Source organism: Hevea brasiliensis, chromosome 1 (genome assembly GCF_030052815.1).
Source record: "Hevea brasiliensis isolate MT/VB/25A 57/8 chromosome 1, ASM3005281v1, whole genome shotgun sequence".
NCBI classification, from domain to species: Eukaryota; Viridiplantae; Streptophyta; class Magnoliopsida; order Malpighiales; family Euphorbiaceae; genus Hevea; species Hevea brasiliensis.
This window is the reverse complement of record NC_079493.1, coordinates 30809133-30825523: the sequence shown is the minus strand read 5'-3', so window position 1 is coordinate 30825523 and position 16391 is coordinate 30809133. Positions and strand designations below refer to the sequence as shown.

Genomic DNA, 16391 nt, shown 5'->3' with positions numbered 1-16391 from the left:
ACAGTATTTACGAAAAGAAATTTCTTTACAAAACGAGCTTGTTTTCAAAAATCAATTTTTTGATTACTGCTTATTACAAACTAACCCTTGTGAGTTTTTGCAGATGGCAGAATTATCTAACAATGGTGATTTAGTCCACTTTGGACTGATAGTCCTCTCCAAAACTCCTGTTTAAAAATTCAGAATTAATATAGCCAGAACCACATATGTTCTATAAAAGCTTGTTCCATTTATAATAATGAGATTAATATTTTAATAGAAGGAAAAAAGCAACACTTGTTGTATTTACAGCAAGATGTTTCTTTAACAAGAATTGAAAAATAATTACAAAACGATTTGGTGAAAAGGAAAATTTTGGATTTCAAAACCCAAATTGAAAGAGAAATTTGTTCTGATTTACCAATGCCTTTTGGAATCGAAAACAACATATGGTAGATTTACCATATGAAAATGGTTTCGATGAAAAATAAATACCTACAAAAGCCAGACCAATCCAGATGAATGTTGAACTAGAACAACACTGTCATTCAGAAATTTTAGATTTAAAGAAAAAAAGGATTAATTACATAATCTAGATCTCCTTGGAGTTATGCAGCTTTTTATGTAAACAAAAATTCAAAAATAGAAAGAGGCACTCCTAGATTAGTAATTAATTACAAACCTTTGAATAAAGCTTTGAAATGGATCAAGTATCCAATTCCAAATAAAAAAGATCTTCTATAAAAACTTCATTCTGCATTTATATTTTCCAAATTTGATATGAAATCAGGATTTTGGCAAATACAAATTGATCCAAAAGATAGATACAAAACCGCATTCACAGTTCCCTTTGGACAGTATGAGTGGAAAGTCATGCCTTTTGTCCTGAAAAATGCCCCATCAGAATTCCAGACAATTATGAATGAAATCTTTAATCCATATTCAAAATTTTGCATAGTCTATATAGATGATGTTCTTATGTTCTCGAAGTTAATTGAACAACACTTCAAACACTTAAGAATATTCTTTTCTGTTACAAAACGAAATGGTCTTACCGTTTCAAAATCAAAGATTTCTCTCTTCCAAACCAGGGTTAAACTTCTAGGCCATTACATATCCCAAGGAACCATTACTCCAATAGAAAGAAGTTTAAAATTTTCAAACAAATTTCCTGACAAAATCTTGCATAAAACCCAGCTACAGAGATTCTTAGGTAGCTAAAATTATGTCTTAGATTTTTGTCCAAATATTAACCATCTAGCAAAACCCTTGCATAATAGGTTAAAGAAAAATCCTGTTCCATGGACAGATCATCACACTGAAGTGATCCGTCACATTAAACAACAGGTCCAAACCATTCCTTGTCTGCACTTAGAAGATCCATTAGCCCCTAAAGTAGTCGAAACAGATGCCTCAGAGTTAGGTTATGATGGAATTTTAAAACATATTCAAAAGGGAAAAGAACAAATAGTTCAGTTTCATTCTGCACATTAGAATGATTATCAAAAGAAATACTCTACCATCAAAAAAGAGATTCTTGCAATTTTCATGTGCATACAAAAATTTCAAAGTGATTTATTAAATAAAAAAATTTTGCTTAGAATTGATTGCAAATCAGCTAAAGAAGTTTTGCAAAAAGATGTTCAAAATCTTGCATCAAAACAGATTTTTGCACGATGGCAAGCAATTTTAAGTATTTTTTATTTTGAAATTGAATTTATAAAAGGAGATACAAATTTCATCCTAGACTTTCTAACCAGAGAATTTCTTCAAAATAGGCCAACGCCCAGAAAAAAAAATACCAAGGCTGAAGCCTTAGCCTCTACAAAACCAAACCCTATAAAACCAGCCATCTCTTCTGCAAATCCTATACAAACTTGGGCAGACATAGCCGAAGCAGAAAAAGAAGAAGATCATACAAAATATATTGAGTCTCAGGCTCTAGAAACTGATAGCCAAATTTAGAAATGGATAGAATCACTGTCAAAATCTCCTAAAGTTCTTTAGCCTTACAAAACATTACTCAGAAAGTTAAATCTACAAAACCCATTTCCAAAACCCTTGAGAAAGGAGAATCTTCCTCCCAAAAAACCCTTTCTCAAAATATTTCTCAAGCAAATGAAATTTTACAAATCGAATTCCAAAAGAGTCTTTCCCAACCAAATTCTTCTCAAATAATTTTGTCCCAGACAAAATTAAAAAAGAAGTCTTCATAATGGATTACAAAAACACATTTTCAAAATGTTTTGATTATAGAGGATGAATTTTTACACCAAGACACCTCTATAGCAATTTCAAAAGCTTTCCCAAAAGGATGGCATTACAAACCATTGGATCTTACCAAGACCCAATCCTACTACCAGGCAATCCTTGAATTCACTGGCTCAGCAAAATTCAAACATTTTTACTTAAAAGAAAACCATGCTGATCCGGCTTATTCAATTTGCCACATCCAAAACGTCCTTAATCCTTCTGATTGGGGGCAAAAACTTACAAAACCTAAAATCTTCCCATTATCATTTTAAAACAAGATTGACCATTGCCAACATTTCAATTACTGGGATTACCAACAGGCATGGTATAATATGTTTCTCATACAAAATCACAAGAATAGTCATTCATGACTGTTCTACTTTCAAAAAACATTTGATCCTTCCAAAACCCCTTCATGGTTTGCTCAATGGTGGAAGTATTTTAGTGCACTACCTGAAATTCTTACACTAGAAATATCAGAGACTTTAAACCTTTTCAAAACCCATTACAAACCCTCACCCAAAGAGAAAAGGTTTCCGCATCTTTTCTTATTTTCTTCAAAATTCTTTTTACCTTAGGTTCTTATCTGGTTTTTCAAATTTCGACCCCAAGATGGATTGAACTCTATTACCAAAAGATTCAAGGTCAAATGGTGAGACTCATTCAATGTCCTTGAAGCAATTACAAATCAAGAAATAAAAGATTGGCTTAAGGTGAAAAACCTCTTGCCATAAAATACAGTACAAAACCAGTTGTTTTTGGCCCAACAATCACATGCTATAGCTAGATTGGCGGGAGCTAAAAATGATGAAGAATATTTTGCAATAATGCAACATTTATTGCAAAACAGAGCAAATTCCTCTACAGCTGATTCTGATTCAGAACCCATAATCGATTTAGGGGATAATAATGAAGAAAGTTGTGGTACCTCCTCACAGGAACCAAATCTCTTATAAAAAAATAAAAAAAAAAAAAAAAAAAAAAGAGAAAAGAAAAAAGATCAGCAAAAGAAATTTATGGCTGCAAAATTATCCATTTTACTTTTTCATTCTGCTTTTATTTTTACTCTTGTAATTTTGCACTTTTACTTTTCTTTCTTACAAAAAATCTGACAGGATATTGTTCACCTATCACTGTTCACTTTTTATTGTTCACGTGTGAAGACAACAGGAAGAACTGTTCAAGCACTGTTCGAGCACTGTTCACCTGACAGGAAGAACTGTTCAAACATTGTTCAAGTACTGTTCACACATGAAAAAGTAAGTGGCAGATACTGTTCAAGATTCCAAAAAATTACAAAACTGCCCCTGGTCACTTCTATATAAGGAGGCATCTATTCAAGGCAAAAACAAGCTTCTTAATCACAAGCTTCAAGCTTCTTCTTTCAAGACTTCTTCCATTTCTCTCAAATCCGAGAAACTCCGAAGAAGACTCTAAAGAAAGCTCACCCGAGGCATCGAAGGAAGGAAGAAGGTCGTCCATCCCTACCCTACCTCTGCCTTACTACAAACCTACAAACACTGTAACTTCCTTATAGTAGATCTTAGGAAGCTCATGTGCTGAGCAATCTTTGTACGTCCTACTCGAAATTATATCTCCAAAACCTTTGTACAAATCTTACAAAATTTATAAGATTTTGAAGTAAGTTTTCTTTAATTTCTTTTACAAAAATTTTAAATTTATTTTGCATGCATATAGTCAATTCAACCGCCTATCTTGCATAAATATACGTATATATATTCATAACGGACTGGCTCTACCACCTATTGAATATGTACATGTATATTCATATTTAAATTTCAAGTTTAATTTTTATTTCTGATAATTATTTAACGGACTGGCTCTGCCGCCTATTGAATATATATATTTAATCTTTAATAAGTGGCAGATACTGTTCAAGATTTCAAAAAATTACAAAACTGCCCCTAGTCACTTTTATATAAGGAGGCACCTATCCAAGGCAAAAAAAATAAGCTTCTTAAACACAAGCTTCAAGCTTCTTCTTTCAAGACTTCTTCCATTTCTCTTAAATCTGAGAAACTCTAAAGAATACTCTGAAGAAAGCTCACCCGAGGCATCGAAGGAAGGAAGAAGGTCATCCATCCCTACCCTACCTCTGCCTTACCTACAAACCTACAAACCCTGTAATCTTCCTTCTAGTAGATCTTAGGAAGCTTATATGCTAGGCAACCTTTGTAAGTTCTACCCGGAATTACATCTCCAAAACCTTTGTACAAATGTTACAAAATTTATAAGATTTTGAAGTTTTCTTCAATTTCTTTTACAAAAATTTTAAATTTATTTTGCATGCATATGGTCGGTTCAACCACTTATCTTGCATAAATATATGTATATATATTCATTACGGACTGGCCCTACCGCCTATTGAATATATACATGTATATTCATATTTAAATTTAAAGTTTAATTTTTATTTCTGATAAATATATATATTCATAACGGACTGGCTCTGCCGCCTATTAAATATATATATTTAATCTTTAATTTACAAATTTAATTTTCATTTCTGAAGATTTCCTTTTCTTGTGCATTTTGTTTTTTTCTTTAATTATTTATATATTGTTCTAGATTTAGATTTTGTTTCTTCTCTATTAGCTCATCCTCCTTTTCGATCCCGGTGCGTCCTTATATATATATATATATGTGTGTGTGTGTGTGTATTATTAGTAGTAACTGTTTATGTTGCTGCTATTGTTAATTTTATAAGTAGTAAAATTAATATTGCCGTAAAATTTTTACTGCTAATTCTAATATTTGTTCTAGTGAATTGAGTAAAACCAATTAAATGATGTAGTATTTTGAATAAGCGTTTTCTTATACCCCGTTTGAGATAAGATAAAATTAAGTAAAATTTTTAAAGTAAGAAGTTTCAAAAATTTTATTTTTTTCTATTGCTTGAGAGGATGGTAAGGGTTTTGAATGGAAAATCTCTCAAATATAAATTCATTGATGGGTTGAAAAATAAAAATTCTTAAAAGTCATACTTTTTAAAATTATGGGTTATTTCAAACACAAATCCATGACTTTAAAACCTTTAAAAAAACATCACATTACGTTATAAAATCTTCTTCCTAACATGATGTCAATATATAGAGCTAGGTACATGATAGTGGTGGTAAACAGGTTGGATTGGATGAGTTAGAGTCATTTGGATTTAGATACCTCAAAGCCCTTTGAAATTAGAATACTAATTTAATTAGTCAAATTATGTTCCTTAATCAATTGAATCTTCAATTATTATTTCTTATTTTATATGGATTGAAATGAGTCATGAGTTGCTTTAAATTTAGGTCAATTCAAAATTTGCCACCAACTTATACTTAAATGAAGCACAATTAACAATATTTGGTCATTGTTGCTATTTTGACTTATAATAAATCCATTTCCCATTTTATTTTTCTAATAAAATAAGATATTTTTATCCAATTTTTTTTTATTTTTTTATGAAAATTTTATTTCATTTGTTATCTCTCTTCTAACAAGAGTATCATTTTTCTATAAGAGTTTTCTTCTTCGAGTTTTTTATTCTTGAGAGATGGACCAATTGCAATGTTTGTTTAAATTCTATAATTTATATAATTTCTTGAAGTTTCAAAATTGATTTATAAGAGTATGCCACTTAAGTTACTCAAATTGCTTAAAAAATCGCCAAATGGTACAACCGATTTACTTTTTTATTTTAGCATTTTTTATGTAAAAAATTAACTTCAATAAATTGAAAGCATAGAAACAAATATTATAAAAATTCCTATTATGAGAGACTTAGGATCATGGAACTTCATTCAAGTAGTAAATGGTGACATTCATTAATTTTTGAGCAAGAAAAAGACAGTACTATCAGTGGACTTTCATGAATTTGAACAACTTAAAGTAGCTACACTGTAGTGACAAACTTGTAAATAAATCAAAAGCACATGATGATTGCGATTTAGTAAATAAGATAAAAAAATATTGAAACTTTAAAATGACTTATCTTCTTCCACTTTGGATTAAAAGATAGAATCCTTTTAAAAATTAATATAACCCAAAAAAGTTTAAATAAATTGGATATAGCTGTGAATAGATTTTTTAGCTCATACCTGGATAAAACTTGGAATAATTTCTTTTTTTAGTGACATAACAATTTTTTTTTTTTTTGGCTGGGTTGTCACAAATCGCAAGCCATCCACTTGTTTAGTTCCTTCTCCCATTTTGAAATCAAAACATAAAAAGTGAAAGGTGGCTGGATCTGATTTTTCCAACAGAATAAAGAGGAAAAGATATGGCTTTTTGTGTCTCTTCCCACAGACGGCGTTACTAATGCAATCTATGAAAATTCCTCGTAGGTATGGACCTGCAAAACAAATAATAAATAGGTGAGAGGTCCAGCGGGGTGTTTCCAATATGGATTCTTTGATACTCAAGTTAGAGCTGATATGAGAGAATAGTGTATCAGATTCATTAGGGAGAAGAGCATGTACCCTGTTACTATGATGTGATTCCTTTATAAAGGCTTTAGATAGTGGTTGGTTATAGAAAGTCAACTATGTAATAATTAGCTAGCATAATCAGAGGGATATACATAATTATAGACAGTTTTTAGTGATGTGCTTGGATGAGTTTCCTGTCTAGATGAGCTACTTGTTTGGATGAGTTACCTGTCTGGATGAGCTTGAGCTCTATTTTGCGAATCTAAACTACATGTGGCCGATCTCTGTGTACATGTAGATAAGCTTATTTGTGGCTGAGCTGAGCTAGCCGATATACTTATGGTCGAGCTGAGCTAGCCGATCTACTCATGGCTGAACTGAGCTAGCCAATCTACTTGTGTTGAACCGAGTTGGCCGAGCTGAGCTAGCCGATCTACTCATGGCTGAACTGAGCTAGCCGATCTACTTGTGCCAAATCGACTTGGCCGATCTACTTATGGCCAAGCCGAGCTAGCCGATCTACTCATGGCCCAACTGAGCTAGTCGATCTACTTGTGGTTGAACCAAGCTAGCCGATCTACTCATGGTCAAGCAGAGCTAGCTGATCCACTCATGGCTGAGCCAAGTTAGCCGATATATTTGTGACCAAACCAAGCTAGTTGATCTACTTATGGCGAGCTAGTAATACAATTTGACCCATGAGTTATCTAAGAACCCGAGTTTCTAGATCAAGTGTATATTTTAGGGAGCTACATCAATTGATGGGGTTAAAAAATAAAAATTCTTAAAAATCATACTTTTTAAAATTATGGGTTATTTCAAACACAAATCCATGATTTTAAAGCCTTTAAAAACATCACATTACCTTATAAAATCTTCTCCCTAACATGATGTTAATATATTGAGCTAGGTACCTGGTAGTGGTGGTAAGCAGGTTGGATTGGATGAGTTAGAGTCATTTGGATTTAGATATCTCAAGGCCTTTGAAAATAGAATACTCATTTAATTAAGTCAAATTATGTTCCTCAATCAATTGAATCTTCAATTATTATTTTTTATTTTATATGGATTGAAATGAGTCACGAGTCAATTTAAATTGAACATATTTAAATCAAGTAGGTCAATTCAAAATTTGCCACCAACTTATACTTAAATGAAGCACAATTAACAATATAAAAACCAATTAATATAATTTAAAAAATAAAAATACTATTAAAAAGTTAAATAAATTCATGATATACTCAAAAGGTACTTTAATTTATTAAAATTAAAAGTATTTGATTGAAATATAATTGTGCAAAAAATTTTATTTACCTTTTTAATTAGGCCAAATTATATATAGCCCTTTGAAATTAGAATACTCATTTAATTAAGTCAAATTATATCCCTCAATTGAATATCATTTATAATTTCTTATTTTATATGGATTGAAATGAATTACAAGTTGCTTTAAATTGGACATGTTCAAATCAAATTAGTAGGTTAATTCAAAATTTGCCACTTCCACTTATGCTTAATGTATTTTGTCTTCATTTAATGAAAGTTTTATTTTTTAATTTTTTTTTAAATATAAAGCACGAGAACCAATTGATATAATTTAAAACATAAAAATACTATTAAAAAAGTGAAATAAATTCATGATATATTCATACCAAATCCTGGCTGCCCTCCCTCCTCTTCTTATTTCTCTCTTCTGCCAAAATATATATATATATATATATATATATATATATATATATATATATATATATATATATATATATATTTGGTAGTTGCTGCTATTTTGACTTATAATAAATCCATTTCCCATTTTATTTTTCTAATAAAATAAGATATTTTTATCTAATTTTTTTAATTTTTATGAAAATTTTATTTCATTTTGTTATCTCTCTTCTAATAAGAGTATCATTTTTATATAAGAGTTTTCTTCTTCGAGTTTTTGAATCTTGAGAGATGGACCAATTGTAATGTTTGTTTAAATTCTATAATTTATATAATTTTTGAAGTTTCAAAATTGATTTATAAGAGTGTGCCACCTAAACTACTAAAATTGCTAAGTAGTACAACCGATTTACTTTTTTTAATTTACCATTTTTTATGTAAAAAATTAGCTTATTATATTAAACATCAATTTTTTAGGTTTTTCAAATTTCGACAATCAAAATTTTATCTCATACTAAAAAAAATTATCTACATTTCTTTTTTACGATATCTTTTGAAAATTTTAAAATTTTTAAGTTTATAATTTCAACCATTAAAAGATTTATTATCACATTAAATAAAATTATAATCAATTAAAAATTTCATCACTAATATAATTTTATAATATAATTATGAAAATATAAAAGACAAAAAAATATAAATTAATTTATATTACTAAAAATAGAATAATAAATAATTCGTATAATACGCAGATAAAATAATTAGTTTATATAATTTCTTAAAGTTAATCTATTGCATCGTATTAGTTTGAATTCCAAAAGGGTTAGTTTGGAATAAATAATTTAAAAAAAAGAATATAAAAGAATTTACACATAATTATAAATGAATTTTATTTATTTTAAATGAAAAATTTTTTAAATTAAAAAAAATAAAAATTTTCAAATAAATCAATTAAATTAAATTCTTATTAAAAAAAAATTACTGTAACACTAATTGCGATATGATCCCCAATTTATAGGAAGATGAGTTTCATCGAAAAATTTTCATGATAAGAATGACATGATTTCAAAAGCGAGCTAAATTGTAATTATTAGGGATATGAAAAAACAATTTTATTAAAATATTTTAAATTTAAAAATGAATTATTAATTGAAAATGACTTTATTCTAAAAAAATTATGATATGTTCAACGATTACCTATATTCGATCAATGTTGATATTTCATTAAATTATATTATTTTTTTATTTAATAAAAATAAAATATATTATTACATAAGGAGAAATCATCTCTCATTATCTTAATTTAAAAATATATTCGAATCTTCCTACTCACTGCATCTTAAAGGTACAATTATTGTACTATTTTTTGGGCTTTACAATATTTTTAGAAACAATACATTGTAATCGTTATCTCCATCACAATAATGGATTGTTGATGTTCTTTAATTCTATATAATTATAAATAATATTTTAATTAAAAGAATGAATCACGTCAATTCTTGTGTTAATTATAATTAATTTTATTTTCCATTTTATCATATTGTTTTGGACTTACATCATCTATATGTAACATGACCGCAACTTCCTATCTCTGTGGATTATAAAATTTCAACAATAGACATATAAAGAGTATATAACGAAATACAAAAGAGAATAGTAAAATATACATTTTTTATAAATGAAATTAATTATTCATATAAAAAATTAGAAAAAAATTAATAGTGTTAATAAAGCATGCAGATTGTTAATCAATTAGTTGGTTGCGCACTCTATTTTTCGATTTTATATTTTTTTATGAATTTCATTAGATAATTACTATTCTTTTATAAAAAATAAAATATTTTAATAATAAAAATACATAATAACTCTATTAAATAAGATGAAACATCATAAAAAATCAAGATGAAAGGCAAATCTCAATATTTATTTATTCAAAATCTAACAATAATGATAGATCTAAAGAGATATACTAAAAATCTGTTCTAAACATATATAGATTTAAGAGTTTAAAAAATAATGAAAAAGAAAGAAAAGGTTGCACTCAAAGGAGAATCAAAAAATGAGAAAAATAAAAAAGAAAAAAAAAGGTTTTTAAAGGGAATAATTTATTTATTTATTTATTAAAATAAAAATTAAAAAAAAAAAGAAAAATAAACAGAGGTATCACCTAGGACCAATAGATTCAGCTTCGTAGACTAGCTTATCAACTACACAATAATTAATTAATTAATTAAGATGCATGAATGGTTGATATTGCTTAACAAATAACAATCAACCAGAAATTGAAAAGCCAACCAATGAAAAGTAGAAAAGGGTTTAATTTTTGAAAGGCTTCACAGAGACAGAAGAATGATACCTTGATGATTAATATTGAAAGATATGATTTTTCTTGTTAGACTCAGTTCATTATTATCGATTCAAAATATAAGATGTATGATATGATTCACCTATTAAAAAATTTTTTTTTACTTATTAAATAGATGAATTTCATATATTTATACTTTTAAATTTGTGTTGGATTAAATCTAAGTAAAAATTTATTTTATTAAATATATAAATTTTATATATTTATATATTAAATATACGATAATATGATCTAGATAATTAGAATAATTTAATTTCAGTGACAGCTGGCTGGAAAAGTAGAATATTGCAAGTAGCACATAATATTGGCCCACACTATGACCCCATATGGATGTTTTCTCTTTGTAGGTTTGTGGCCTAAAAGAGTGGTTAGCTTTTCTAATCAAATTTATTTATTTTCCAATCTACTTTATATATTTTTCCACTATTGATAATTGGCTCTTTGGTCAATTTATTACAACTTTCTAATGGCATTATTCTTCATGGAATAATTAAAAAAATAATAAAAATTCATGTTAAGTGCATTAATTATTCTTGAAAATCTTGACGAGATATAATGATGTGGTTTCTGTTGAAACGGTAGTGAAGCAACTTTATTATATGGCTCTTTGTATGTTATTAGAAATTGCTTATGCTAAACAACAACTGCAGAAGCTTTTGAGGCCACCAATATCATCATATATATCCTTCCTTAGTAAACCTCTTAATTACTTACTTTTTAATTAATTAATTAATTAATTAATTATGTATTTTAATTTTAGAGAAATTCTTAGATAGATCCAGTTCATTATGAACTCAAGATACATTTATATATTTAATAAGTGGATGTTACTATATATTATATGTCTTAGATTCATAATAAATCGAACTTAGATAAAAAAAAAATCCTAATTTTGAATAAAATTTAATTTATTTGATATTTAATGAAATAACTATTTGGGATTTCTCATTTAATAAAAAGAAAAGAAGCCGATGATTTTATAAATCTAATACAAGTTCCATTATTTTTTTCAACTTTGCTTAGAAAAATCATTTGTAAAAAATTAATTTAATTCTCGCACAATTATATTATTTTTAATTTTATTTTATTTCTTTTAAAATAATTTTTTTAAGTGAAAAAGAATTAAATTTTTTCACCTATTAGATTTCTAAATATGAGAATTAAAAAAAATAATTGAATTGAATTACATAAAAAATAATTTTATTAATTTTAAAAGGAAAATTAAAAAAATAGAGATAACCAAATTAATAGGTTGTGAGATATAATAATAATAATAATAATTTTTTTTTTTTTTTTTTGAAGAAACAAAATTTTTCCCATTGTAATTTAATAAAACACACCATTTATGTTTTCAAATGTTAGGATTCTTAATAATTTTCAAATAATTAATTGATAGTAGTATGGAAGAAGTTGAAAACAATTGAAATTTTTGCCATTATATATATGGGGGCAATATCATAACTATTAACTAATTGATTCTTTATCTTTAAAGCGAAAGAAGACAATTTTTATTGCTTAATGAAAGATACATAATTTAGTCAATTTAAGTCTAGCCAGAAAAATTAATTATATGATATAATTAATGTGTATTCTATTCATATATTTATATGCAAGCGTGTGTACATGCACATCTATTGCTTTCCTTCACAAAGCTTTCCATGAATAAAATTTTCTCTTTTTTTCTTTTCTTTTCCCTTTTTATGTACGTACTGATCTAGAATATACATATGAAAGTTTATGATACAATGACTACGAAAAGAAATTACACCTAATATCAACTAAGCATTGAGTGCAGTAGTAAGACCTACTTGAATAATGAAATTATTTAAAATGATAATCATAAATATCAAAAAAATTAATTTTTTGTAAATCGTAAAATAAAATATAAATTGCATATACCGAATGGGTAGATTTAATACATAGTAAGTAAAAGAAAATATAATAGTCTCTTGTGTCTGGGATTCAAGTTCTAGTCGAAGCCAATCATACTAAAAAGAAGAAAAAAAAATAGTAGCAATGCTGATTATTCATCCAGTCTGTGCGACATCAACAAACCAACTTTGTTAATTTTTTTCAATTAAAAAAATTACTAACAATAGAAATAAATGAATAAATAATAAAATTTCACTACCAATAATTACATAATTCAATAATTAATAATCTATTTCATAATGTAGGATAGGTATCGAGAATTTTAATCAAATATATTATCTTTTCATTTTAAATATTTTTGATGCAGAATCTCCTATATATATGGATTAGGGAGTCGAACTATGCATCCATGCACAGAGCCACATGTGCACAATGGCAAGCTTCTCCCATGCAAAGCTCAGGAGCAAAAAATGCTCAATTCCCCTTACTTTATTCTTTATGATCAAACTCTTCTGCGTGGCTACTCTAGCAGCCACTGAACCATCCATTTCCTCTGCCTGTAAAGCCACTTTTTACAAAGCTGCTTGTGAATCTTTCCTTGTTTCACTGAAAACCACTGCTCTCCCAACAACCCCACAAGAGCTGTTTGATCTCTCTGTTCACTACACCTTGAAACAAGCTCATTCGGCTCTAGACCTCGCCTCTGTTCTTAGTCCCTCTGCTCACAGTAATGCCCAGACCCATCTGGCTCCTACTGGTGCCATGAGTGATTGTATTGAGCTTCTTGATGATACCTTAGACCAACTCTCTAATGTTATCAACCGCAAGAACAACCTTATCCGTAGCCACAGTGATGTCCAAACATGGCTTAGTGCTGCACTTACCAATCAAGAAACATGCATTGAAAGCCTTCAAAATATTAAGATTAGTGAAGAAAAAGGTGTAATGGTTTCCACGGCAAGAAATTTAAGTCACCACATAAGCAATTCCTTGGCAATTTATGTGTCCCATTATGGGACAGAAGATGCCAATAACAAATTTAACCCTAGTAGCCGTGGTGGCCGGAAACTGTTGTCCGGGAGTGGGTTTCCGAGTTGGGTGTCGGCGTCAGAGCGGAAGCTTCTAGAAGCTCCGTTAGGGGAGATAAAACCCCAAGCGGTGGTAGCCAAGGATGGGAGCGGAACGCATAAGACCATAGCAGAAGCAATTGGGGTGTTGGGTTCTTTGGCCGCTGGGGGCAAAAATGTAATTTACATAAAAGCAGGCACTTATAAGGAGAATCTCAATTTTCCTACGAAGCAGAAGAACGTTATGTTAGTTGGTGATGGGAAGGGCAAAACGGTCATTGTTGGTAGTAGAAACGCTGCCGACGGATCGTCAACTTACGAATCTGCTACGGTTGGTGAGTATTATAAATTTCACTTTTATTTTTCTTGTTATTGAATATTTATTTTACATTTACATTATCAAAACAAGCACAAAACAAAAATTATATTACATATATATATATATAATAATAATTTTATTATAATTATTAATTAAAATAAGTCTCACGATTTCATTAGATAAATGTATCCTTCTTAAAAACTAATCACTTTGTGGAGGGACCAAAAAATAAAATGACAAAGGATAACCTTATTATCTTTTTTTTTTTTTTTTTTGTTAGAGTCCATTTGAGGAGAGACAATATGTCTTCTCTTTTCATAAATCACATCCCACCCATATTAAACCGTTGGGTTCAATCATCTTGAAGTAGCTTATATATGTTCGTTTCTATTCATTCATTTATTTATTATTATCAGTAGTGGATAATATATATATATATATATATATATATAAGTAAATTTGTACTGCAAATCTAGGACTCAGATTTTTAAACTGAAAAACGGGAAATCTTGCTTAGGTTAATATTAAGAGAAATTTTTAAAAAATACTGACTTAAATTTAATCAATTCGATTTTAATTAAATTTAATTTAATCAATTTGATTTCAATTAAATTTAAAAGAAGAAACAAAGTAGAATTTTGATTTAAACCTATAAAACTTTGATTCGGTCTAGCCTCGATTCTTATTTTCAGTTTAAATCAGACCATATGACTGAATTTAAATTAAATCATTAATGAATTTAGTCTTATTAAAAAATATAATAAATTTTATCTAAAATTATAAAATATTAATATTTTTTGAAAGATATCTATGTAATGGTGGGGCTTCCAAGTAACGTCCTTCCACGTACTATATGTAACGCCATATCCAATATTGTTGATTTTTGGAAATTTCAGTCATGTCAAATGGTTCTATTTCTTCTATAGTAGGCCCTTGCTATAATAGCAACAGTTCAGCTCTTGTTGCCTTATATCAATAGGCATTAATTTTGTTTTTATCATTTTTTAATTTCGAAATTCTTTTTGGCTTCTATATATATATCAATGCTCATTAATTTTTGTTTTTATCAATTGTCCTTCATACAATCTTGGATTAATCAGGGGTTATTCAGAACTTCTGAAAGAACAAATATTTTGAAAATAGTTTCTATATAGAAATAAACATAAAAAGGGTAATTAAGGGTATCGATGAATTTAATTTAACTTAGGAATTAAAAAATATTTGGAAAATTTTAATTTTAGAAAATAAAAAAAATTAATTTGACTGTTTCAGGTGCCATGGGAGATGGATTCATGGCTCGAGGCATAACATTTGTAAACAGTGCGGGTCCAGAGAAGCATCAAGCAGTTGCCCTTCGAGTTGGGTCAGATAGATCAGTAATATATCAGTGCTCAATTGAAGGCTATCAAGACACACTCTTCACCCTCTCCAAGCGCCAATTCTACAGAGATACAGACATTTATGGGACAGTAGATTTCATATTTGGAAATTCTGCTGTTGTTTTTCAGAACTGTAACATTTTTGCCAGAAAACCTTCTTCAGGCTCTAGGAACTATGTCACAGCTCAAGGTCGCACTGATCCAAATCAGAACACAGGTATTTCCATACACAATTGCAAGATAGGAGCAGCATCAGACCTTTCAGGTTCCAAGATCACTTATCTTGGAAGACCTTGGAAGAAATATTCCAGAACTGTTATTATGCAATCCTATATTGATGGCTCTATTAATCCTGCTGGATGGTATCCATGGTCTGGCAGTTTTGCCCTTAGCACACTTTATTACGGGGAATATATGAACTCAGGCCCTGGAGCTTCAACTTCCGGTAGGGTCCACTGGCCTGGATATCGCGGCAATATCCCCGCGGCAGCCGCTGAAACGTTCACCGTCGGCAGTTTCATTGATGGAAATTCGTGGTTGCCTTCTACTGGGGTGTCTTTTGATTCTGGACTAATTGGTTAATTAATTATATGTTATTGCAGGGCAATCTTATAGCAGTATCTAAAAGTTGTGGGCATGGAAGACCAAGCTGATAAGTGCATCTATCAGCAGGCTAAGTCTGTCGATGCATTTGTGCGTTTTATGTATTATTTTTTTATAGGTTTGTGAATAAAGCTTCATCATGTGTTTCATCTTCTTTTCTTTAATAATGAAAGTGTCTATTTATTTTTTGTTGTTATTTCTTTTTTATAATCGACTTGAGATTGGTCAAATTTAAGATTTTATAATTTTAAAAATTTTAATATCACTGAATTATAGTTTGTAATTTAGAATTATTACATTAATATATGGAGGAAATTGACCATAATATTGTCACCTCACCAAAATATAAAATTAAAACTCAGTAAAAGAGAGAAAAGCAACATGGATTTTTCCTCCGGCTTTTGAGAATTCCACCATAATTATGTGAGAAATTATTTGTTTTTGGCTATATGTTAATTTGGG

The 16391-nt window shown here is 28.9% G+C and overlaps 1 protein-coding gene across 1 annotated transcript; it reads left to right on the top strand.

Moving 5' to 3' along the window:
• Positions 1 to 12972: 12972 nt before the first annotated feature.
• LOC131179196 (pectinesterase-like) lies at positions 12973 to 16125 on the top strand. Its single transcript, XM_058145298.1, has 2 exons — positions 12973 to 13963; positions 15220 to 16125. Exons 1-2 carry the CDS (start codon positions 12985 to 12987, stop codon positions 15906 to 15908), a joined length of 1668 nt encoding a protein of 555 aa, XP_058001281.1. The 5' UTR covers positions 12973 to 12984; the 3' UTR covers positions 15909 to 16125.
• Positions 16126 to 16391: the final 266 nt, after the last annotated feature.